This window comes from Polypterus senegalus, chromosome 12 (genome assembly GCF_016835505.1).
Source record: "Polypterus senegalus isolate Bchr_013 chromosome 12, ASM1683550v1, whole genome shotgun sequence".
Taxonomy (NCBI): Eukaryota; Metazoa; Chordata; class Cladistia; order Polypteriformes; family Polypteridae; genus Polypterus; species Polypterus senegalus.
Window position 1 is genome coordinate 3,552,854 of NC_053165.1, and position 24,200 is coordinate 3,577,053.

The 24,200-nt window shown below is 36.3% G+C and overlaps 1 protein-coding gene across 1 annotated transcript in view; it reads right to left on the minus strand.

The window, feature by feature from the left end:
• Positions 1-367: 367 nt before the first annotated feature.
• The window catches only part of suclg2 (succinate-CoA ligase GDP-forming subunit beta), a 145,106-nt gene continuing 121,273 nt past the window's right edge, over positions 368-24,200 (minus strand). Inside the window, exons 10-11 of the mRNA XM_039770849.1 lie at positions 17,449-17,569; positions 368-1,468 (exon numbers count right to left, since the gene is read on the minus strand). Coding sequence (XP_039626783.1) covers positions 1,353-1,468; positions 17,449-17,569 — 237 coding nt within the window. The 3' untranslated portion in view covers positions 368-1,352. The remainder of the gene's footprint in view (positions 1,469-17,448; positions 17,570-24,200) is intronic.

Here is a 24,200-nt window from a genome sequence, read left to right on the forward strand (position 1 = left end):
ATCACCCACACAGTAATTCCAGTTAATGTGAAGCTGAAATCTAAGTTTAGTAGTGTGTGATAACTATGAATGAGAACTGCAGATACTCCTTTCTCACAACAGCAATATTCTCACAGGTGCAGAGCAAGCACAAAGACATTTCCCCCTGACAGCTTTTTGTGAACAGGAGGCTCAAACAGATGGCCATTGAACATGCAAATATGAACACTTCCTCCATCCCTCTCTGTTCCATGCAACCTGAGAAACAGGCTGGCAAGAAGGTATGCATGAAAGTGAGCTTTCATAAGAAGTGCATACGTTAGGGCAGAAAATGACTGCAAAAGTCAAGCAAAGAACACTGGTTTTCAGACATCTACCAGACATGAGCTCAAGTATTTATCTCTTTATTTGAGCTTTCGATTAATCCAAAAACATATTGCTCCCTCTATAACCTATCAAAAATTATTAATAAAAGAGTCCACATTAACCGTTATAGGGTATAAAACAAAACAATGTCTTCATGATAATTTTCAGTTCTACTTGGCACATCATAATTCCAATCTCGATTAACATTCTGAATGCTTGACCTTAAATAACAGAAAAAAAGTAAAAATCATAATTTGTTTTCACGGCAGAATACAACTGTTTTTCTTCCTCAAATTAAGGCTTTTATAATGTAAATTAAAATGAAATTCACATTGCAGGTTAGAAAAAATCTGAACAGTTTAACCTAAACTTGCCTGAAGAATGTAATGAACTAGACCAACCTTCTGTTCAGGAAAATGAACCTGCAAAATATCGGTCTTAACCACAGTGATAAAATATTCATCTACCTAAACTGGCCTTATCCATTTATAGTGTTGTGGGGAGCCAAAAAGCCACACCAGCAGCATTAAGAGCAAGGCAAGGTCTGTCATGTGATGGGTTGCCAGTCCATTGTGTAAAGTAAAAGTGAATTGCTTCATTTTATAACTTCCTAATTTGTGTTGAATTTTAGCATAGAAAATACAAAAATATGATCACCTTTCACCGAACATCATTAATTCTTTAGAATATCTAAAAGTGTATTATTCATTAGAAAAATTGTAAAACAAAGATTAAAATCTTGTAGTAAAAGGCCAGGCCCTGCCCACTTACATACTGTACTGTACCAAACCCAACACACTCACACTCTGCATTATCAAAACCATTTGGGATCACGGAATGTGAAGACGTACCGTTTTCACAATTCAAGGCCTCAAAATTGCATAAAAACATCTTATAAAGTGGACTAAGGGATATTAATATATCCATTAAAAACAATGATGCTTATACAGAATTTCAGTCTGAGGCACACGGGTATTACAGTTTAGAATTTCTCTCCTAGGTGGCCACTACTTTTTAGCAACACAGGCCACAGCCTTCTTAGCAGCATCATCAAGGTTGCTTGCAGACATGATGGGTAGGCCACTCTCATGTAGAATGCGTTTTGCTTCTTGCACATTGGTTCCTAGAATGAAAAGAAAAAAACTATTATAACATACTAGAGTTTTAAATAAAAAGATAATGCCTTCATAACACCACTGAGATGCTTCTCTAAGGCCTGTGTGCTGTCCTGTCATTGACAGGTTCTGAGTTATGTGTAGAAGGTGGTGAGGGTTATTAAGCGGTATTGTGGATGAGGTAAACTTTGAATTGCACGTTTACATATACATATGAACCTCAGAATATACTTCAAATGAACATCATGATGGCACCATTATATGAACAAGAGTTCTAACTAACCTAATACTTCTGCAAGCCCAAAATTAGATGTGTGTGACTAAGTAAAAGTTACTGTAGCAAAACTACTTCTATTTTAAATGTACTTGTTGGTGGTGTTAATGTTGGCATTTCATGGCTGTGAGCATATAAAAAAACAAACAACCTTAGGCTTGTAGCAGTCAAATGCACATGCATCAGGAAAGATGAATGATAAAATCAGATTCACATTTAGCAGTTTGAACCAGCAAAGGCACAGTGCGTTATGTTATACTGAGGTCATTATCAGCATCCATGACATTTAAAATTACTCTTCAACTAATCTCTGTCCATAAACAAAAACATACACAATGAATATAAATGTAAATAGAGCAGGATTATTAATCTTATCATTATGGAAGAACAATCTAGAGAAGAACTACATAAATCATAAAATACACCTGGAAATATGGAAGTGTGTGAAGTTTTAAAGGCTTGCTTAACATGCGAAAGACAGAGGATAGCCACACACAGCAAAAATAGGATGGTAGGGATGGTAAACTTAAAGAACTGGAAGAATTAAACAGAAGAAATAAAAAAATGTTTAAGACTTAAGAAGGGAAGATACAAGGAGAACACCATTAGTTATCAGAAATCACACTATAGAATTGTGGGCACTTCTAAATCTTGACTGGATAATGTTTTGGCAACCCAAGGTGAATAGGAATTGACAATTCAGATTTTTCCCCCAAACAGTTTCCATGCTTTAACTATTCCTAAAAAGTGCTATCCTCCTAAACTAAAGAGACAAAAATGCGCTTTACACAATGGTTAATTTTTTGTATCACATATCAATGGAGCAAGTTACACCATCTATCAAAAACCAAGTACACATTTCAAGAAAATCTACTTAATAAATTATTATAACTGTCAGTGAAAAAGATGCATACTATTTAACATCTTTATTTCACTGATTTATTTATTGCGTTCCACATGTTCATATTTGATTGTTAATATCACGTCTAATAGTTGTTAAGTATGCTGTGTACAGTGTATACAGTTATGATGAGTATGTAATATGTAATCATGTGTTCATTATATTTTCCCTTTTCTTCTGTCGTTATCCTATTCTGTATTGCATTCTTTACCTTTGTTCCCCTTACTTGAGAAATCTGTTTAGTTTATTATTGTGTCTCGTTTGCTCAGAGAACTGGTTGAACGTTTATTACATTACTTAGTTGTGCTACCTGTAAAAGATTGGTTGAAATCTAAGTAATCAATATATGACTTCAGAGTTAACACTTGCAGTGATCCATCTATTGGAATGCATTTTGTAATGCAAGTAGTAATAAAATGCACTGCATTTGCCATTCCAACAGATGGTACATCACAAACAGTTATAATAATAATAAAATGCATTAATACAAATGTATGTGATGGACCATCTGTTAGAATGACAAATGCAGTGTACATTATTACTTCCAACATGGTTTAGGCACCTACGTCATCAGGAAACAGAAAAATGGACCTCAAGGTTACTATTATGGAAGTTCACTTAGAGCACGCATGTCGTGAATGTAAGAGCTGTAATAAATAAAGTTCTCCTGCATACTTTAAAAGAAAGTGTTGTGAAAACAAGACATGGTGTCAGAATAGAGGACAGTCATGGATTTTGTTGGAGTTCCCTCGCCACGAATTGACTGGGATTCTCTTAACCTGCTGGGAGAATGGAAAAAGTTCCTACAGCACGTGGAGCTGATGTTTTCTGGCCCGCTAAAAGGCAAAGACGAGAATGAGAAATACAGCTACCTGCCCCTGTGGACTGGGGAAAAAGGAAGAGACATTTTTAACACATGGATTCTCACCCAGGAGGAAGCCAAGGTACTGAAAACTTATTATGACCGCTTTGAGGCGTTTGTCATGCCTAAGATGAATATGATATTCGCGAGATACAAGTTTAATGAGAAGACGCAGGGTATAAATGAGACTTTTGATCACTTTGTAATGGAGTTAAAATTGCTGGTGTAGGACTGTGCTTATGCAAACGAAGATGAGATGGTCAGGGATAGAATAGTGTTTGGCACAAACTCAGCGAGAGAAACTTTTAAGTGCCGCGTCTGAGCTAACATTAAATAAAGCCGTGGACATCACATCGCACAAGATAGCACAAGCACAGCTGAGAAACTTTGATGCATGTACTCCGAGCGGCTCACATGAACTGACTGTGAACGCAGTACACAGACAACAAGCAAGAGCTCCAAAGAGCGCTGAACAAAAAACGCATTACACAATTGAGAAGGCAGCAAAAGAATATGAAGCAAGTGACGCATACAAGCATATTCATAAGTGCAGCTACTGCTGAAACAAAGCACACGGTGGAAAAAGTTAATATCCAGCTAAAGGAAGACCATGTAAAAAATGTGGTAAATTGAACCACTTTGCTAAAGTTTGCAGGACTGGGAAAGGTAAACCCGTGCATGCAGTGTGTGATGTCTCCGATTAGGAGGAAGACGAGCTGTTTAGTGATGCAGTAAGAAAGGAACCACCCTCTGAGGCTGAACAAGCCTTTGTAGACATCAATAGGAGAGCAAGATGTAAAGCTTAAGTTTAAATTAAGTTCATAGACACGCTGTCGCTAAATATTCACAGGCAAATCCACAACTTAATACTGGGAATGCCTGTTAAATATCTAGACTACACACTTACATTAGTTTTCTACTTCTTACAAGTTAGTAAGGCCAGCTGTTTACAAACATAGTTATCTTCACTCTTACTCTAGTCAAAAACGTCATTATCAATGTTATGAGAAGCTTTAAACCACACAAGAATTTATAGCAAATATGGAGTTTCACCCCCATCAACCTGATGATTACTCCCCTCGAAGCATCCCATATCAAAATGGGAACAGTTTAGTTGGGAAAGACAGACCTTCACTGTGAACACTATCGTGCTTTTAGGTACATTCACTGAATGGTAATGTAGAAAAAAATAACCATATGTTATTAACTCCAGCAGATTACTAATATAAATCAGATCCTTCAGATGTGAACTTTTAGGCAGGTCAGGGTTGCCAAATGCTGGTTTACTGAAACCAGACCGCCTATATTCATCTTCTAAGCACATCAGTATTTCATGTATATCCTGACCTGAAACCAGACATAAAGGACATAGGAACAGTACTACATGCATATTTTTATTTCCAAAATGACAATTAGCTAAACAGAGCTCTGCTCATTTAGATGCTTTGTAAAAAACATTTTAAATGAGGATTACAAATGCAAAATATTATTATATGACCTGCTATATAATAAAAACTTAAGTATTACCATTTTCAAACTTGTCATGATGGAAAACAAGCTTTACAGGAGAAAGATCATATCTAAAAACATCATAAACACAAAAATAATAAAATGAATCAAATAATTGACATTATTTATTGAAGTACCAGCCTGTTTAATTTAATCAGTGTAACTGTAACAAGGCTGTCATACAGATTTTGTTTACAAATGAAGTGTTTATACACGAAAAGAAATAACATTTGCACTCTTCATAAATGCTTCCCTTAGATCTGGCATGTAACCCTGAGCTGGTAACCTGGAAGACTGGCATGGGAATACCCATGAATTTTTGTGTATTGGTACTGTATGTTCTCATTGGTCTACAGCACGGGTGCCGAACTCCAGGCCTGGAGGGCCACAATGGCTGCAGGTTTTCATTCTAACCCTTTTCCTAATCAATGACCAGTTTTCACTGCTAATTAACACCTTTACCCTTCATTTTCATAGGCCTGTTTTTAAGGATTCAGTCCTCTGAATTGATTCACTTCTTCACTAAATGATAGCTAAACAGAAATGAGACGTGAAATGAGCCAACTGATCACCAGCTAAACTGGGGCTTCAAACTCCAACCAATTTCACTCCAATCACTTTCTTAATGAGAAGCTGATTCTTTCTGTTAATTAAACACGTTATTTAATTCCACAGCACACATTTCTAAAGCTGTTGTTTTTCTACTTTTTCTAAGAACGCCGTCATAATGCTTTGGTGACCTCGGAAATCAGCATTACTGATGAGAGACCTTCACCTTTCTTTATTTTCTCATATTTTGTGATGGGCACAGGTGAGCTGGTCATATGGTGGCCTGTTTTGTATCTCACTGCTGCTAATTAAGGAAAAAGAAATAACTATTTATTTTTATATTAACTAACTGAGTCAAGTTAATTAAAGAAGTAATCAGTGCTAATTAAGAAGATGGTAAGAATGAAAACCTGCAGCCACTGCGGCCCTCCAGGACTGGAGTTCGACACCCCTGGTCTACAGTGTGGATATTCCACACACATTCTTGGATTCATTCCAATATGTTTAGGCGAGATCAAACAGTTCCCTTTCACACCCTTGGTTGAGGTTGCCACCTGATAATTTCTGCATACAAGCATTAGTATTAAAATGAGGGGCAGCTGTCTACGTAGTGGCTGAGATGCACCATTCTCCTTGGAAAGCTTTTGTTTCACCAGTCGTACCAAGATTCAACTACAGCTTGAAATCGGATGGATAACAATAAAATATACCTTATTTTTGTATAGTGCTGAGTACTTGTGCCTATGGGAGTTTTCTTCAAATGGCCTAACATTTGCAAATGTATCTGAGATTGTTGACTGCTTAATATGAGACAGAATTTTTTGTTTATTTTATTCAAATTAGCTCTTTTGAATAATTTATCAAGTATGGTCTAAATTTGTTACGTGCCTTAATTTTCAGCCACCACAGAGAGGGCAAGGATATGACAGAACATTTATATATCTCTGTCAACATCAACTACTGCACTAAAATACACTTGTTGGTATGAGTTGTGTCACCAAATCTTCCTTTTCAGCATTTTTCTTTTTCGTTTTCCCGCTTAACCCTGCTTTATTTATAGTGGACTTACTTCATTCTAGTTCTGACATTTTGCAACCAAGCTTAATGCTTGCCATTTGCAATGTATGCATGACAGCAAACACACACTTTGGTGCATTTCTCCAAGTTTCTTTGTAATTTGGTGAGTATGGGAAGAAGTGCTGAAAACACACTTTGCTATTGCAATATTGCACATGTTCATATGGTGATTAGGAGTTAGAGTGAAGCTTTCAGAATACTCTGCTCTCAATATGCTATTTATGCAAAGCATTGTCTCTAGTCCTGTTAGAGTTGACCAAGTCAGGTATTTAATTGTAACCTCTGTCAGAAAGAGCCCCAAGTGCATTGCAGAGGACTGGTCTTAAACAACTTCTTCTTCCAGTCAAGTTTCACAAAAAGAACTAAGTAGATGAATACAGCTCAGCGATTTGCAGAAAACAGACACACAGAAAATCCAGGGCAATAAAAAGTAAGCAGTAGGTGAAATGACACATTACATTATTGATTACATCAGCTTACAATGGACACAACAACTCTTAAATGAACAAGCTGCCAAATTACACATAACTAGAACTTTGTACATGACTTCTAAATATAGGTTACTTGTGATATGCCTTGTCAATAAACACATATTAATACATAAACTGAATATAATGCAAATATATCAACCTTAAGCTGCTATTAAAGGATACACTTCCTTCCAGAACAGCTGTTTACAGATTCCGGCACATTTACTAGCACACGGCTCTCATAAGAGTGCTCATGGGAACAGTCTCACTGGGATACATGACAAACGTATCACTCATCCTCCCTTGATCTTATACCTTCTGCAAGAGTTATGAATTCTGAGACCAAGAGAAATGGAAGCTGCCTCTAGTGGAAATGTGAGGGATGGTTGCTTGAATACCATGGGCTACTCTTTGTGAAAATTCCCATCACCACAATGTATTAGTGCTTAGACAGCAGGGATGAGAGAGAGAGAGAGAGAGAGAGAGAGAGAGAGAGCGAACACTGCCATTATCAGATCATTTCAAATTTGATGTTTATTCTCCGCAAGTAATCCAGGTAATTAATAGTAAATAACAATCTTGCCACAGCAGCAGTGGTCATTCTGTCTGGCAGCTGCATCTCTGTTTAAGGTAAGCATCTTGAAGATAATGAAATGTTTTACTGCACAGTCTAAGCAGAGCAAGTAAGGCTCCTCTGAATGACAAGTGCTAAAAATCTTAATATGTGATGCTTGCTTCAAAAGAAGATTACTTTCATATTAATTTACATAAATCAAAACTGTTCTGTCAGTCTTGGTTACCAGTAAAAAGGTCCATAACCAGCATGTTCTGAGAACATAAGCTTTGATTTTATATAATTTGGCACTCACTTAATCCCTCAGATGAATGGTTTATGCGCTGTGGACTTTGAGGGAGGGAATGATAGGCAATCTTTTCAAATGCCACTCTACAGAAATCTAATAAGGAAAGCCTCCTTCAAAATGTTAAAATCATAAAAGCCATGTTTTTCTTTAGACACAGGCTGAAATTGATAGGACAAAGTTCATAATTTACATATTAAATGCACTGCCAGGAAATGTAATGTTTCAAACATGAAATGACAAGGCTTCCAGTAATGTTCTGCATTTTCAATAGAACTGTGAAGCATCAAGACAGGAGAGCAGCTTCCCATTAACCTTCTGCCACTGGGTGGTGGCAAAGATCTGTGCACAAAGCCAGGCACCCTGCTTTGCAAGATGCCTTAAAAATCATTCATTCAAGAATCTTAGGCTTGGAACATTTCCTTGCCTCTTCCTGATTTCAAGCATTAAATGAGTGACACATTGCATCTTTGATTATTCCAATTTGCATTTATGTCAAGTGTTTTGTGACATACATCTGCTCAATACCTGCAGCTCAAGTATTCAAAAATTTTAACAGAAATGCTTTAGAGACACAGAGCAAATTGTGGTTGTAAGCAATATATTTCCTCTGCCTGTCCTTTATAGACTGGATGTGTGATGCAGGTGTCCCACGCTATGAGTGAAGGGAATTATGCTTCAGTAAATGAGAACTAATGAAAATTCTAGGTTCTGGCAGTTCAGAACACAGAGAGAAATATTTATTTAGAATAATGCTGAACATAAAACTGTTTTACAGTCAACCTGATAACACTTTCTTTTCCCAATGACAAATAAGTGAGCATATTGTTCTGCATAGCAGCCCACGTTTTTTTTTATAAAGATGTACATTTGACAACACAGGCATATTTCACTGCTGTAAAATGAACAGCAAAAAATATTTCAGAACAAATTCTCTGCCTTAAAGTGGAATCCTAGATTGCAGAAATACTTGTCACCTCACATCTTCTGGCCTGTAAAAATTCTTGGTGAAGAGCACACCTATGAAAGTTGTCTGTTAATATTACTTCTGCTCTGTTTCGTGTTTTACATTAAACAAGTGTGTCAGTTAATGGTAAAGTCAGACACAGAAGCCAGTAGAAAGGCTGAATGCTGCTTGCCAGAAGTACTTACAGTATATTGCCTATAGAATATCTGTATCATTTTTCAAAATATTCAGAACACTGTGAAAGCAAGGTGCATTTGATCCATTTTAAATTTTAGTTTACACACTACAACATAGTGTTCCAGTGAAAAAAAGGACACTTGCCCGTATTTTAAGAAAATAAATTGATATAAAGATCAAGAAAACAGTTACATTTTATGTGCACAGCCTTGGACTAGTTGATGCAAGTACCCTCTGCTGAAAATTTATTTGGAAAGGTCTACCCTGAAGTACCATAACTTGATTTAACAATGTCACATGACAGTATGACTGCAATGGGGAAAATAGTGGGTCCGATTCAGTCTGAAGATTTTCATTTAAATTCAAGTCAAAGCTCTGAACAGGCCACTTGAGATCCTTAATTTTTTTTCTGCAGTCCCCATACTATTGTCATGCTTCTGGGTCATTACCATGTTTAATAATAAAGTTAAATCTCAATTTCAGGTTTACTGTAGACACTAAGCACACAAAAGCTTCCATTTCCACTTTGGAGGAATGGAAGAGTAGGACCCTATTCTCTATGGAGATATGGACTGAAATTGGATGGGTAACTACTAGCAGACAAAATGTGAGATTAGTGGTGGGTGAACACCAGTGCCTACACAAACTCACTGTACTGAAGGAGACTATGGAGGTTCAGTCAAGACTGATCCCTATCATGCAACAGAAGATAAAACTAGGCACACTATACTAACTCCAACCTTTCTGACAACATTCTTCAAGCCACCATGGCGCAATGTCAGAGGCTTCACCTCATTCACTGACATCTGAGGTTTGTTTCCTACCTTGCTCCCTGTGTTGGCTGGGATTGGCTCCAGCAGACCCTCGTGACCCTGTAGTTAGGATATAGCGGGTTGGATAATGGATGGATGAATGTATCACATATCTATGATCTGCTTCTCGCAACTGAGAGGACATGGCAGATGTTTGCCAACTGTCTGACCAACCACAAGCATTACCTGGTAGGAAACCATCCAAATAATCAGACTTCGATTCAGACCTATGAAACTAATACTTGGATCTTCACCTTGTCAAGTAAGCCAACCAGACGCCGTGGCACAACATCATAGGCTTTGCCTCAGGCGCTAATGTCCAAGGTTTAATCCCTTTAAGGGGAAGCAAAGGTGCGCACACCTGATGAGCCCCAAATAAAGCGAAACACATGTTGTGCTCTCTTTGCATTATTTGGCTGGTACTGTATCACATATTTATACTTTGAGCAATGTCTTTTATGGTAAATAATATTCAGATGCAATTTACATGTAATGTTCAATATTTTACAAAAATGCACATATTTATACTATCAATGCTTGTTAAGTGTTTACCAAAAGAATGACAATTATTAGTATACCATCTTTAAAATTATAAGCTAAAAACAAAGCAAAGGAATGCATGTGAAATTGACTAGAGTTGAAAATTTAGCATACAACTGTTATAGCAATCGGGTCTGTAATGAAAACAATTTAAGAGGAAGGAGGAGTGAATATATTTAAACATTAATAATACACAAAATACAAAAGACACCCTGCTATGATATGTACAAGAAACAATAGTTCTAAACCTTCATAACTGAAGGTAGAGTTGCTTAAGAATAATATGATCCTGGCTAGTGAAGGCGTTCAATTAATAATTCACAATAACTACATAGCAGGGTATTTTCACTCTCACCCTCCATTAAATCAGCTTACAATTACTGTATTCATTCTGCTCAAACATGCGTTCTCACACACACACACCAAATAGGAAATGCTCTCTTAAAACCATTCAGACACATTTTGTTTCATATACAGCACACAAATGGTGACAAAAGGCACGTTCATTTTGTAACTTTTGATTAGGATTGAACGACACTCATAGAAACTGATTGAAGGAACAATATACATGCACGTACTCTTGACTCAGTTCAAAAATTCCACCTTAACAAGTTACATGATGTTATATGGTTCCTCACTAGCATGACGCTGCATCATCTGGCACAATTCAAACTGCAGTGTCACCTATCCATCAAATTACACTTCGAAAGACACTGAGAAGAACCTTACCATTGGTTTTCACTACATGACAATCAGAAGAAATTTTAATGCAATGGAATTTACAAATTAGAAATGTGAAGACAAAACCAACAAAACTTCTAAACTTAAATAAATGGTGCTGTGCTTAAATCTGTCCGTAAATTGCAACTAGACAAGATACACAGGGGGAACAATTCATTAGCTTCACGAGCACAACTGTGCAATATACAGCAGAAAATGACATCTCACTTACTATAGATATTAAAGGAAAACAGCAGTAATAACAGGATTCCATATTGGAGGACACAGGATGTCAGGCTTCAAAGATTAATAAAGAAAACGTGAGCTTATGTTTGACACTCATGGGTAAACTGGTGAGATCTGCAGTGGCTGCTCGTTTAGCATGGTACAGGCAGAAGGATGAATGGACGTGGACTAAATGAAGCTGCATTAGAGTTATTTATTTGTACGGCATAGCACAACTGGTCTTGGAGAATGCTTGTCAAGAGATCAAAACTACATATTTAAAACTTCTTCAATTCCTTTTTTTAAAGAACAAAGGTTGATGATCAAATTTACCAATGACCCAATATAAGTCACTGTCAGTGTATGGACTTTTTATGCACTCTTCTGTAGTGGCGAAGCAGGTTCAGAAAGTGGATATGAGGAGAAGCATATTCACTTCTTTTTTAAATGGATAAATGACAGTTAAATATTCGATTAAAATGTCGCCAGCATCAAGACATTATATTATGATTGTTCAGTGTTAAATTGCAGAATGTGCAATACTGAAAGCACTCTCTTACAACAACATTGTATACATTCTAGAGATGGTCCTTCATTAAATTTTTTCTCCAACCGCTTGAAATGTTTTAACATAATTTGTTTTGTTGCTGTACAAATTGAAAACGAGTGTAAAAATCTCCACAGAAAATGACTTTGAGTGAATTTTCCTTTCTATCAAGGTTTCAGAAAGTAGAGCTAGTTTGACCTTTACCAAGTCTCTTTCCCCTATAATACCCAGAGTGCAGACATATGAAAATATCTGTATTATGCACTTAGGATCTGAAAGTCTTTTTGGATTTAAATAAATGGTATCGGCTGAAGTGCCTACAAATAAAACAGGCAACTGAAATTGACCTACAGTGCTTAATAACGCCATTTTAAGTAGAGACCTTAATGAAAAGTGAAATGTAGGAATTTTGCTATTAACTTGGTATGTATGCATTTGGAATAAATGGACTCACCTTTTCAAAATAGACTAGGGAGTTTCACTCGCCAACCTCCCGGCCTGCGCTACACACCAGCCACTTTGCGTCTCTGTCACTTACGTATGTGGATTTCACTTTCACCAAACAACAAATCTTTTAATTCTTGCAGATATGCCTCTTCATTGGGAAGAAACACTACTTCTCCCTGATGGCAACACGAATCAGACGATCTACAAGTCTCTGATTTAAAGTTTAAATCTGAACAATATATTCCATCTCTTTTCGCTGTTCCGTTATTTCACCAAGAAATAATTTCCATTTGTTTGCACTAATGCGATCTTTACTATCTTAACCCTTACTTAACCCTACTTTTGAGACTTTCAAATTTTAGTACTCCCATTATCACTAACCTGCTCTGCATGTGTATCGCGCCAATGTTTTTGAATTCTTTATGACGTTCTACTTTGTCATCTACTCTTTGTCTTTTATTTCCGGCCCCAGGTGTGGTTATATCTGAAAAAGTTTTGTCTCGTCCCGGATTTTTTTATACAATATAGAGATACGAGATCTCTATTTTGAAAACACCAAAATTCTGGTTGTCATGTACATTACAAAAGAAAAAAAAAAAAAATAACCTACATTCCCTGCCTAGAAATAAAGGAACAAACTATTAAGACTGAAAATGACCAAATTAGAATACACTAGAACTTAGGGAAAATGGCAGCACTTATTCTGTGCTGCTGTACCACACACCAATTTGTTTGCTATGAGAGTAAAGTGGTTGTACTTAAAATAGTACTATAGTTAGTTATATTAGATCAAAGAGACTGTTTCTCCATAATGGTTTAAAATAATGTGAAAGTCCCAATGATTTAATTTCTAAAGAAGACTGTATTTGCTGAAATGTGTATGAAAACAAAAAATAAATACATGTTAAAAATTAAAGCTTAATCAAAAATGGGATAAAAGCAGATTTCTTTTGCTTCTGTCTAATACATGTGATAAATGTGTGATTTATGTACCCTATTAATATTCCAGAAGCAGTTTTTTAGTATCTTTAACAAAAAATGGGGCATGTATCCAGGGAATCAAAACTCTCCTAGAAACTATGCCAATAATTTCCACAAAAAGTTTCTGAAGCAAGTCAGAACTACACTGGAAAGTGAAAGGTAGTTAATCTTGCATTTGTAGTAGGAGTTTCAAAGCCTATCCAATACAAAAATTAAGCCACTATCCTACAGAGAGCTCTAAAGTTTGCATTTTCCAGCAAAAAGCAAACGATAAATGTGCGAATGACTTTTTGACATGAGATGTATTTAATGAACAAAAAAAAAGTGCATTCCTGAACATCCTAGGCATTCAGGTGCAGTTATGTGAATCACAAAGAACACGCACACTAAAAGAGAAGCCATTTATGCACACATTCTCCTTACTACTCACAAGGTAGACAATAATAAAATGCTAACAATTTCATGTCTCATTCAGTCACGCTTCATTTCTAAAGGTGGTTTTGCAGGACACTACATGAAAAAAATGACACCACGTATATCACTTTCCAATGCAGAATGTTTATCAGAAGAAGACTGATCTAACAACAGCTGCTCTCCACATTTTTTTAGCAGACAAATTCTGTCAGCTGTGTTTTCTACTTAACATCTGGAGCAAGCGAGAGTTCTGTTAATACAGATAAAGAATACCATTAGAATGGCAGAAACAGCTGTTAGATTTGACATGTCTTCACTTTAACAAATCCTTACCTATCTTTAACATAAAATTAGAAATAAAAAAAAACATTAAATGAAGTGTGGTAATTTCTTTAGGTTTAAAGGTGACATCCTGCAAACAAACCTATTTGCATGTACCCCTTTTTCATTAATATGAATTAGTTTAAGTTTTTGGCATTGCTATGCATGCAACATCAATAAAGTGCCTTTAAACTGAAACAGATCAAATATTGATATATTTTTTGAACCTACTCACTGGAATATATGTTGCCTTTCAAACATCTAATCACGTCACAGTACATGAGGAGGGGAAGACACCTGAAGTCTGGGCCAACTCTGTATCTGTTAGATCATCTATGAAACTACTGGACCTCAGTGAACAGAATATCAAAGAGATTTTAATCAAGAGTACAGGAACTGTATCAGAGGAATTAATTCATTTAAAACATAACCTATAATAAAAACTGTTTAAAAGAAAAGAAACTAGAATATGATTTGGTATAGTATTCAACTGTAACAGGACGTTTAAAATGTCATCTCCCTTATTGTTATGATCTTTAATGCTCTGGTTGAAAATGAGTCTTTTCAAACATTACAAGCACACAAACTGAGCATCGGCCACCTTCTCTGCGTCCTTAATTGTCAGAGTACAGGCAGGTTAATACAGTCCTGTAACCACAAAAATCAGAACCAGCATCAGCCCTTGTGTTTTTAATCCATTTCTTTTTCTCAGTGGCATGTCTAATTACCTTGAACCTGTTTCTGCTAAGGGTAATTGGAAATCCAGAAATAACAAACCATTTGTTTAAATACAGGAGTGCAAACTGAGGTCTGTAATTATAAAATATAAAGGACTAAAGAATCAGAACTTTCACATATTAACGTCTATACAACTATTCCTGTAGGATGAATACAGATTTCATATTTCAAGAAATGCAATGAGAGCTGCTATTGGGCAGGTGATAAATATAAAATTCATCTAGTTTTATAAGATGCCTTCCCTTTAAGTTAACTTTCCACAAATGTCTTTGTGTATTTGACTTAACTGTAGTCTTGCTACTTCTTACTGTAGCCAGAAGCTTGTGTCCTGAATAGCTAAATGTCCAGGCTGATTGAATGCTAACTAGGAATACCAGGAGTGTTGAATGTACTTTATTTGCACTACACAGTGCGAACTGAACCTTGTTTATACTGATACTTCTACGGATACTGTATTTCTATATTCTGGCTACATATATGAATTGAGTGTGGATTTCCATGAGTTTTTATTTATTTTAGTGTTACTATATACTTACTTCTCCCTAATCTACTGAAATTCTGAAAGAAAAAGTGAAAACAAAATATTACTTATCACAAATGTAAAATAAACCTAATCTTTAGCTGCATGCATACTTAAGCAAATTACTTTAACTCCATTACACCCTCTAAGTATAACCAAGAGGTCCAGCAATTAAGGAATGTAAGTGGTAACAGACATTCTTAAAATGTCATTCACACCACTAAAAGTAAGGCCTGTAGTATAGGTAGAACTACTACTTCTATGTCCCAGAGGTTTGAGTCTTCCTTAAAAACCAAATATTGAAAAGGGCTTAAAAAATATATGTATTGTGGAGCAAATTTACATTTATCATATTAAAAGTCACTTAGTCAGAACAAGCACCTTGAATACAAATTTAAACACTCATATTCTTTTATTTTTAGGGGACCACCTGCTCATTAATTGCATTCAGAATATGTTTAGTGATTTGTTCACAGGTATATGGCACAGCTCACTGGGAGAAGAGTGACAGGCATACCCAGGACATACTGGCAAGTTTATGTCTCTCTCCATATTCCTGTCTGGGTGTTCCTCAATAACAGCTGGAGGAAACTATGGGGAATAGAGGGGGATAGTAAGACCAGCGCAGCATGCTGCTAACCACAGCCCTCACCAGCAAAGCAGAATGAAAATGGTAATGATAAAAATGACGGTGTAAAATAAAACACATAACATATGCCAATACATCATGTTTTCTGTTATCATCTGAAAATGTCAACAAAATAAAATTAGAACATGTCAATATTCTTAAAGCACACTTTCAACCTTGCCAATGATGCTCAGTATCGTTAAAACTATGCTTCTCAAAATTGGTCGAAGAAAAATAAGGAATTTACAGAAAATGGTGCAATGGCCATGAAGTACAAAGAGGCTATTATTTGGCACATGGTTTTACAGCATAGTGCCTTTAACAAGAACAAGAAGCTAGATGATAAATTGGACTGGACTGCCAATACTGTTGCTCTGTGTAAGAAAGGTCAGAGCCAACTATACTTCCATAGAAGTTTGGCGTCCTTCAACATCTGCAATAAGATGCAGCAGATGTTCTACCAGATGGTTGTGGCGGGTGCCCTCTTCTACGTGGTGGTGTGCTGGGGAGGCAGCATAGAGAAGGACGACGTCTCATGCCTGGACAAACTGGTGAGGAAAGCAGGCTCTATTGTAGGCACAGAGCTGGACAGTTTGACATTCGTGGAAGAGCGACGGGTGCTGAGCAGACTCCTGTCAATCATGGAGAATCTACTGCATCCACTGAACAGTGTCATCTCCAGACAGAGGAGCAGCTTCAGCGACAGACTGCTGTCATCGTCCTGCTCCACTGCTAGACTGAGGAGACCCCACACTATGCGACTCTTCAATTCCACCCGAGTTACACGTTACATTATTCAAAGTTATTGTCTGTTTTTACCTGCATTTTTATTACTCTTTAATATTGTTTTTGTATCAGTATGCTGCTGCTGGATTATGTGAATTTCCCCTTGGGATTAATAAAGTATCTATCTATCTCTCTCTCTCTTTATCTATCTATCCATCTATTTACAAATGAATTGGCACAATTATGTGTCAAAACACAATGTCTGTACTAGTTTACTATGTCTAAAGTAAATATTAAGTTATAGCTTATTAAATACAAACTTCTATGACAGATAAGCTTTCAAATGCATGCAAAAGATTTTATGGAGCATAGCAAGCAGTGACTAATCAGATGTCCCAACCACTATTGTGCTTACTGACCTAAAGAAATATACTGTATGCCTTATAAGCATTGCTAAAGCCAGATATTGCTGCTTCCCAAATAATAAGAAAAACATTTTTCAGTCTTACAACTAAATATATTTATCAATAAATTCATTCAATTTTCTAAACTATTATTTATATTAAATGACTACTGTCTATTACAAAAAACGACTCCGAAAAACTCATAACATGAGCTCTCCCTGATGCTTTTCCCAGCATGCTGAGACATTTTGGCAGACTGTGCTTTGAAATGCTATCTTAAATGTAAAAAAACAAGGAAAGCACGTTTTATTGTTCTCACCTTCGAGTCGCACCACTAATGGTACAGTCATTCCAAGTTCTCTGCAGGCCTTAGTAATACCATTGGCAATGATGGCACAGTTCACTATTCCACCAAAAATGTTAATGAGGATGGCTTCAACCTACGTAAAGAAAAAGAAGTTTAATCAATCACTCTTCCCAAATGTTTTACTACAAGTAATTCCATGTTGCATTACCACAACATGATGTTCTTCCAGTGGTAAATTTCACCCAACATCTTTACTAGATTTTAGACTGTACTTATTTTAAAACATGGACAGAATAATGTAATGACACACTCAAAAACTAACTAACAAACACCATGCAATTTTCAGCCATTTGCCATTCGCACTTTTGCAGGTGGCACCTGTGGTACATCTGGCTGCTGCAAATACCTTACACCATGTCTCGGAGATCAGTGATTTAATTACTAAAAATACTCATTGAGCAGTAAATGTTTTATTGTTTACATTCATCAACAATATCCTTTTTAGTCTGTCAAATCAAATTCTTAGGTTAAGTTAAACTCGCCCTGATTTTCACAGAATATTATCTCATGAGATGTAAATCATATGCAGATAAACATAGGTCATCTTAGTGCAGCTAGTAAATTAATAATACAGGAAAGAAGCATCAATGTGTCAAAACCTTAATACATCTTTGGAAAGCCAAGCTCTGTATAAAAAGGATTAAACTGACATCATGTATATCAAATACTGTACTTTACTTTAAAATATCTTGTTTTTAATGAGGTTCTAATATCAAATTATGAAAAGGAAAATACGAGTTAAACCAAGGCTAAAATGGATAAAGCGTCTCTCTGTCCCATTCTAGCATCAATTAGGATGCCAGAATATTTAATACATTACAACACTATTATTAACACTTGTGGGATAAGAACAGGCAATCCAACCAGAGAGGAGCATGGCTTATTACCTGGACGGGAGGCCCAAGAGGAATGATGGATGGACTGGCTGGCAGGGTGGAAAGATAACTCTGTGCCCAGCCGGTATGAAATTATGGATGGACCCGTTGAAGCCAGAACTTGGGAGTGGATCCATCCCCCATGCACAAGGTGGCAGTGGTCCTCGTAAGAGAACTCAGTCGGGACTCCTGCAGGGGTGCTAGGGAGATGGAGTCCGGAAGTGCAGCCCTGTAGGGGTCCCTTGGGATTAATAGAGGGTGCTGTCGGGGGATGACTCCTCCCCACTTTCATTATGGCCTGCAAGTGTTTTCCGGAAGACGTGCGTGACCCCAGAAGCATTCTTGGGTCCAGTATAAAAGGAAGCCCACTGCCACACATGGAGGAGTCAGAGTCAAAGGGCAAAACTCAATGGGAGAACGGAAAAGAGGAAGATTTAATGGTTCATTGTGATTGTAACTATATCTGTGGCTGATTGTTGGAACAGGTCTGTGAGAAGGTACTTAAGAGGGAATAAAAAAATCCAGTGTTTTATTCCTATAGTGTGTGCTGTATGACTGTGTTTGTGGTTTGGGGCTCTCTGGCGCCCCCTTGTGGTTACACTATCATAAGGAAAAAAAAGTCTTATAAAAAGGTTGGTTTTAAGTAATGTCAACAAAGAAAAAAAAAAGTGTTAAGTCTTGATAAAAAAATCATTCTCCTTGACTGCAAACAGCAGCTTACAAAGCCAAATAAATTTGTTATAGCTATATGATTATATTTACATGATTTAGATTAAAGTAATATCTACCAACTTACCTTTCTACGCAGGCACACACAACTGAACACAAAGGCTAAATAACTTTTTACGGTTACATGGTGAGATGAAGTGAAGATGGCACACTTGCAATTTAAAACCCCATTCCTTAAGGAGAGATTTTGAAGGCAGCTGTGTCCTTCTCCTATGACCACCAGTTGTGTAGTCTGACAACCCCGGTGACTCAGTCTATCAGTCTGCAACTCGACCAAACAAAATCTAAAAAGGTTTGCTTTTCTCTGAACTTGTAGGGGTAGGCTTGTGTATGCAAGCTGACAACTAATGTATAATCACCTGGAGTCAGGGCTGTGCTATCGGAGTTGAAAACAGTTATTGGGTTACTAGAGTCCAACTCCAACTAAATGTAAATTGTAATATAATGTGTTAAAATTTCCAATTTCACATATCCTAATAAATATTTAGAAAACGTGAAAGAAAAAGATCTGAACAAAAATGCATACAGAATATAGAAATTTTGCAAATGCTGCAAAATACTGTCAGAAAAGAACTAAGAATGAAGGTTTTATAACTTTAATATAAATCAAATTTAGATTTTGGGACAATTTAGACAAATTGTACAGAAGCAGACATACATCATGTAAAAGGTGACATTAACATGGGAAACTGGTCTATAAAAGTAGAGAAACTAAGACTTGCAGCTATGCAGGAATATAAAACACCTGTACAGTCAGCTAAAATAATCTTTCAATATAATTTTTAATCTAAAAGATTCACAATTTACAATGTATTGTATACTGTTCACTTATAAACTTTCATCTATTGCATAAAGCACATTTACTCTGCTGCAGTTCATTTATGTAGAAGAAAGCATGACCCATCCATCCAATACTGAACACAGTCTAAGCTAATGGGGAACTGGTGCTTATCATGGCAGCAGTGGACACAAAGAGTAAACCAACACTAGACTAACCCTAACCCACATGCTAAAGTGCATTGGCAACGGTGCTTGTAAAAATACATTTTGTTGTACAAATACACTGATATGTTTATAAGTGAGTTCAATATTAAAGATTGATCACCAATATGCTGTTTATAACCATTAAAATTTTATTTCTATCAATATAAAGCAATAATGAAAGCTCAAATGGAAGAAGACTTAATAATCCACAAATGAAAACAACAAAGATAAAAACAAAATCAAAGCAGTAAAAATAACTAGTGGAGTCTGGATGGGAAAGGAACTGTAGGATAGAACTAAAAAGCTAAACAGTAGCCAGCAACCCAGGCACAACCAGATGTTAGAAGGCTAAATTGAGAATCACTACAGCAAGATGGGGAGTAAGCGGAAAAATCAAAAATCCATTCAGTCATTTTAAATACAAGATCATCCTGAACTTCACTGCACAATGATCAAAAACATAACAACTGGTTCAGATGACCTCTGCTAGAAAAGTTAAATCTCCTCTTCCAGAAATATTTCCTGTAAATAAGACTCCATTTTGGCCAGGGTTAAACATCTGCTTCTGTCAGGAGGTGTAAAGTGAACTGAACTGTACTCCCACACAAGAAAAAAAATAAAATAAAGGAAGGCTGCTTTGAAGAGACAACGTGGGCTTATGAAATTCTTGCAGCAAAAATATTTAGAGATGTATAAACCTGTGAGATACTCGTCTCCCTGCTAACCTCTTGAACTTAACACTTCAGTATTGCAGGGTGTCATTCATGCTGCATTACATTTTTACAACAAAATCTAATTTGTAAACATGTTACTGGTTTCACAAGTGTATCCTCAACATTTGGTTGATCAGTTGTCCCTGTATGAACTTAATCTAATATAGATTTGCTTTCAGGGACACATTAAAAAGGCAAACGAGAGGCATCGTTAGGCCGTAAAGGCTTACTTCCTTACATTTACATAGGCCCTTTTTTTTTGTTTCAAATTATTATCTTTGATTGCATTTACAAATTCATCACATTTTATACTTGTATTTGATAAATAAATGTCCTGTTACATTTTAAATCTTAACATGTTGCACATATTTTCAGCATTCTGAGTAACCTGTTGAGATAAGCTTACATTTAAAATAAGTTAAAACCAATGTTAAAGCAAATTGCCTTGCCAGCCAGAAGAATCATATCATGCTTAGGTGCAGAGAAGGCACAGGGACACACAGATCACACTGCTACTCCAGTTGGCGGACAGAATCTTCAGTTTTAAGTGCTGCTTGTGTGAGCTGAATAGAAGGTCTCTAATTAAACTAGCATCACCACTTCTTTTCTGACCTAGATGTTGAGCTGAGATACATTGGAAATAGCCCAAAGAGGTCTTGCCCTGATCCATATTAATTACCAGTGGGAGGCTTACAAATTTACAAGACATACATTATCTCACCTAAAGGTTGTTTAAAAATTGTATAAGGAAACAAAAATATATAACAGCGAGAGATCCTGCAAGAAAAACTGTACAAAATCAACTTGGTTTTATTGTGTTTACTGCATAAAAGTATAACAGAATGATTAAATATGTGGAAATAACATTGTAAGGTCGAGCCAATCCCATGATCTTATGCAATTTACAGTGTACACCAGAAGTGCTAGCATTTAACTGTCTTCAAACAAATAAATATGTCCTCAAACAGAGGAATGCAGACTGGTGATTGACAATATAAGCTGACGGAGTAAGTACATCCATCCCAAAGATATGTGGGCGCAGTAGAAACAGGACACTTGTATACAAGTAGCAGAAACCTGTTTTCTGTCCCCTCAAAAGACAACCAATGTAAAGAAAAAAGTATAAAGGTTATGTGGGAATACTTTTGTGTATTATTAGGTACATGAACAGCACTAGTTTGGATGTACTTTAATTTCTGGATGATCTTGGGAGGAGAGGTTCAAATTGGATTATACAGTATAAAAGCACAGAAGCCATGTTATAACTACTGTATAACATAATGTAACTGAAGAGCAAGGCCCTATATTTTAGAAAGCTAATTTAATAACTGGCAAATATTTGAATGTGACGATGAGTAGGACAACTGGCTAAAACCACTATGCCCAGAAAAGTGGGGCATTTGCACCCTCAAGAAATGAGAACACAATTTTAGAAACAGAAAATCTAAATAATGCAATATATAGATAATAATCCAAAGGACTGCTGTTTTGAGCACTGCATGTTCAGACATGAGGTTAGTGTTTTGGTTCACCAGTAGCAAGGGCTGTGAGAGGCCTGGCCAGAACTGTGAGGTGTTGTGCTTTTCTCTCAACTCACAGCTAAACATCCTCAACAATGGCTGAATGCCCCAGTAATGCTCTTGTCTGAAAAGCAGACCGTCACAGAACATCTTACTTCCAGCCTGCTTGACGTATAATTTTTCAAAAGGCTAAGGCTAAAATGATTATCCATCATGTGTTCACTGAAGCATCTACAAATTCAGTTTATTGCAGATCAACAAATTCAGCATAATGAACTTGAAATTGTTCCTGAATGTTTTTATACAGCTGACAATTTGTAGGCATTGAAATACATTACTGTATTGGCAGTTCATTGAAATTAATTAGGGAGATGGGAAATTTTAAAGAGTGAAAATAATATCTGATTTTTTCAAAGAGAAACCAGCCCATGGTCAGTGAGCAACGTCAATTTGTTGAAGACTCCATTTTATTGTCAATTGTTTGAATTAATAACATCTACATGACACTTGAGCACTAATCCCATTGTTAGAGACAGTAGCCCAGTTATATTTATAAAGCAAGCATTTGTAAAGTAAAGCAATTCAATTCCATTAACCATGGATACTCTGAAATTAATTTCTGTTTTATGCAGAAGTTGTTTCAAGATGGCTATTGCCTGGATAGAAGAAAAAGGAAAATGATTTGGGACAGGTGATGGAGTTAAACATAATAGAACCTGCTGTTTTATGAGTGTAAATGCTGCTGTTCTGCATTCTGGAAAATAATAATACTTGATTAGGCAGCTTCATGTGCATCTCGATACTGGGCCTCCTAATGAGAAGGCCACAGGTGGTAAAAGAAAGACAACAAAAACAGAGCCACACAGATTTTAAACCCAAGTGCCTCTAAAGGCTACTGCCTTGGCTCCAGACTGTACTTACTTTTCATTCATGATTGCACAGTTAACTACAGTAACAATCACATCATCAACCTTACGGTTGACACTAGAGTGATTTGGCTGATAAGCCACAATCATGAGAATACATAAATAGCAGGAACCCAGGAGCAGACCTGATGAAGTGGTATTGCAACAACAACCTTGAAGTCGCACTGAAAAAGGAACAAGAATGCCTTTAGTTGCTGAAGTAACCGAGGAAATGTGTGATAAGTCTATGCCAAATTATAGCATTTAAACTATAGATGCGTATTTATAGTCTGGTAGACAGTGCCAAAGCAATAAAACTCAGGGTTGGCAATTTGCTTCTGAAATATAGGGCTTAAAGCAACACAAAATCCTTAGCCTGAAACTTTGGACCAAGGTTTGGAATAGGAAAAAAAACCTACAATAACTGAAACAACATGAAAATTAATTTGTACAAAACTTTAATATTATTTTCATAAAAATAAACATATTTCAAATTCTGAACACATTCCAACAAATACATTTTAAAGTGTTCCTTTAGAACATCAAGCAACTGCCTGCTATTGTAATATGCAACCTGCAAAACACAAAAAACCCCAACAACAAATGAAACCGATAAAGAGCAGGTTACCAAATAGCAGGAACAAACTGTACAATGAGCAAAAACGGACGAGCATGGCATCAAGGCACTCCGAAAAATCAAAAGAGTAGCCTATGGTTTTTAAAAGTCCATAATGTAAATGATCTTCTCCACTACGGCTATACTATTTGATTGGTATTCTCTATTCTTTTTATATTGTTTGTATTTTTTTGTACAATGTTGTAGGGTAATGATCAGCTTTACACAACATATATGCATTTGTTTCAATTAAATCTATAATCAAATGTTTCTAATATATCTTAGTTTTTTTGCTACTTGCTAACCTGTTTATGTGTTTTGTTTTGCTGTGTCAAATGAATATTTAACTAGTGCAATAACTA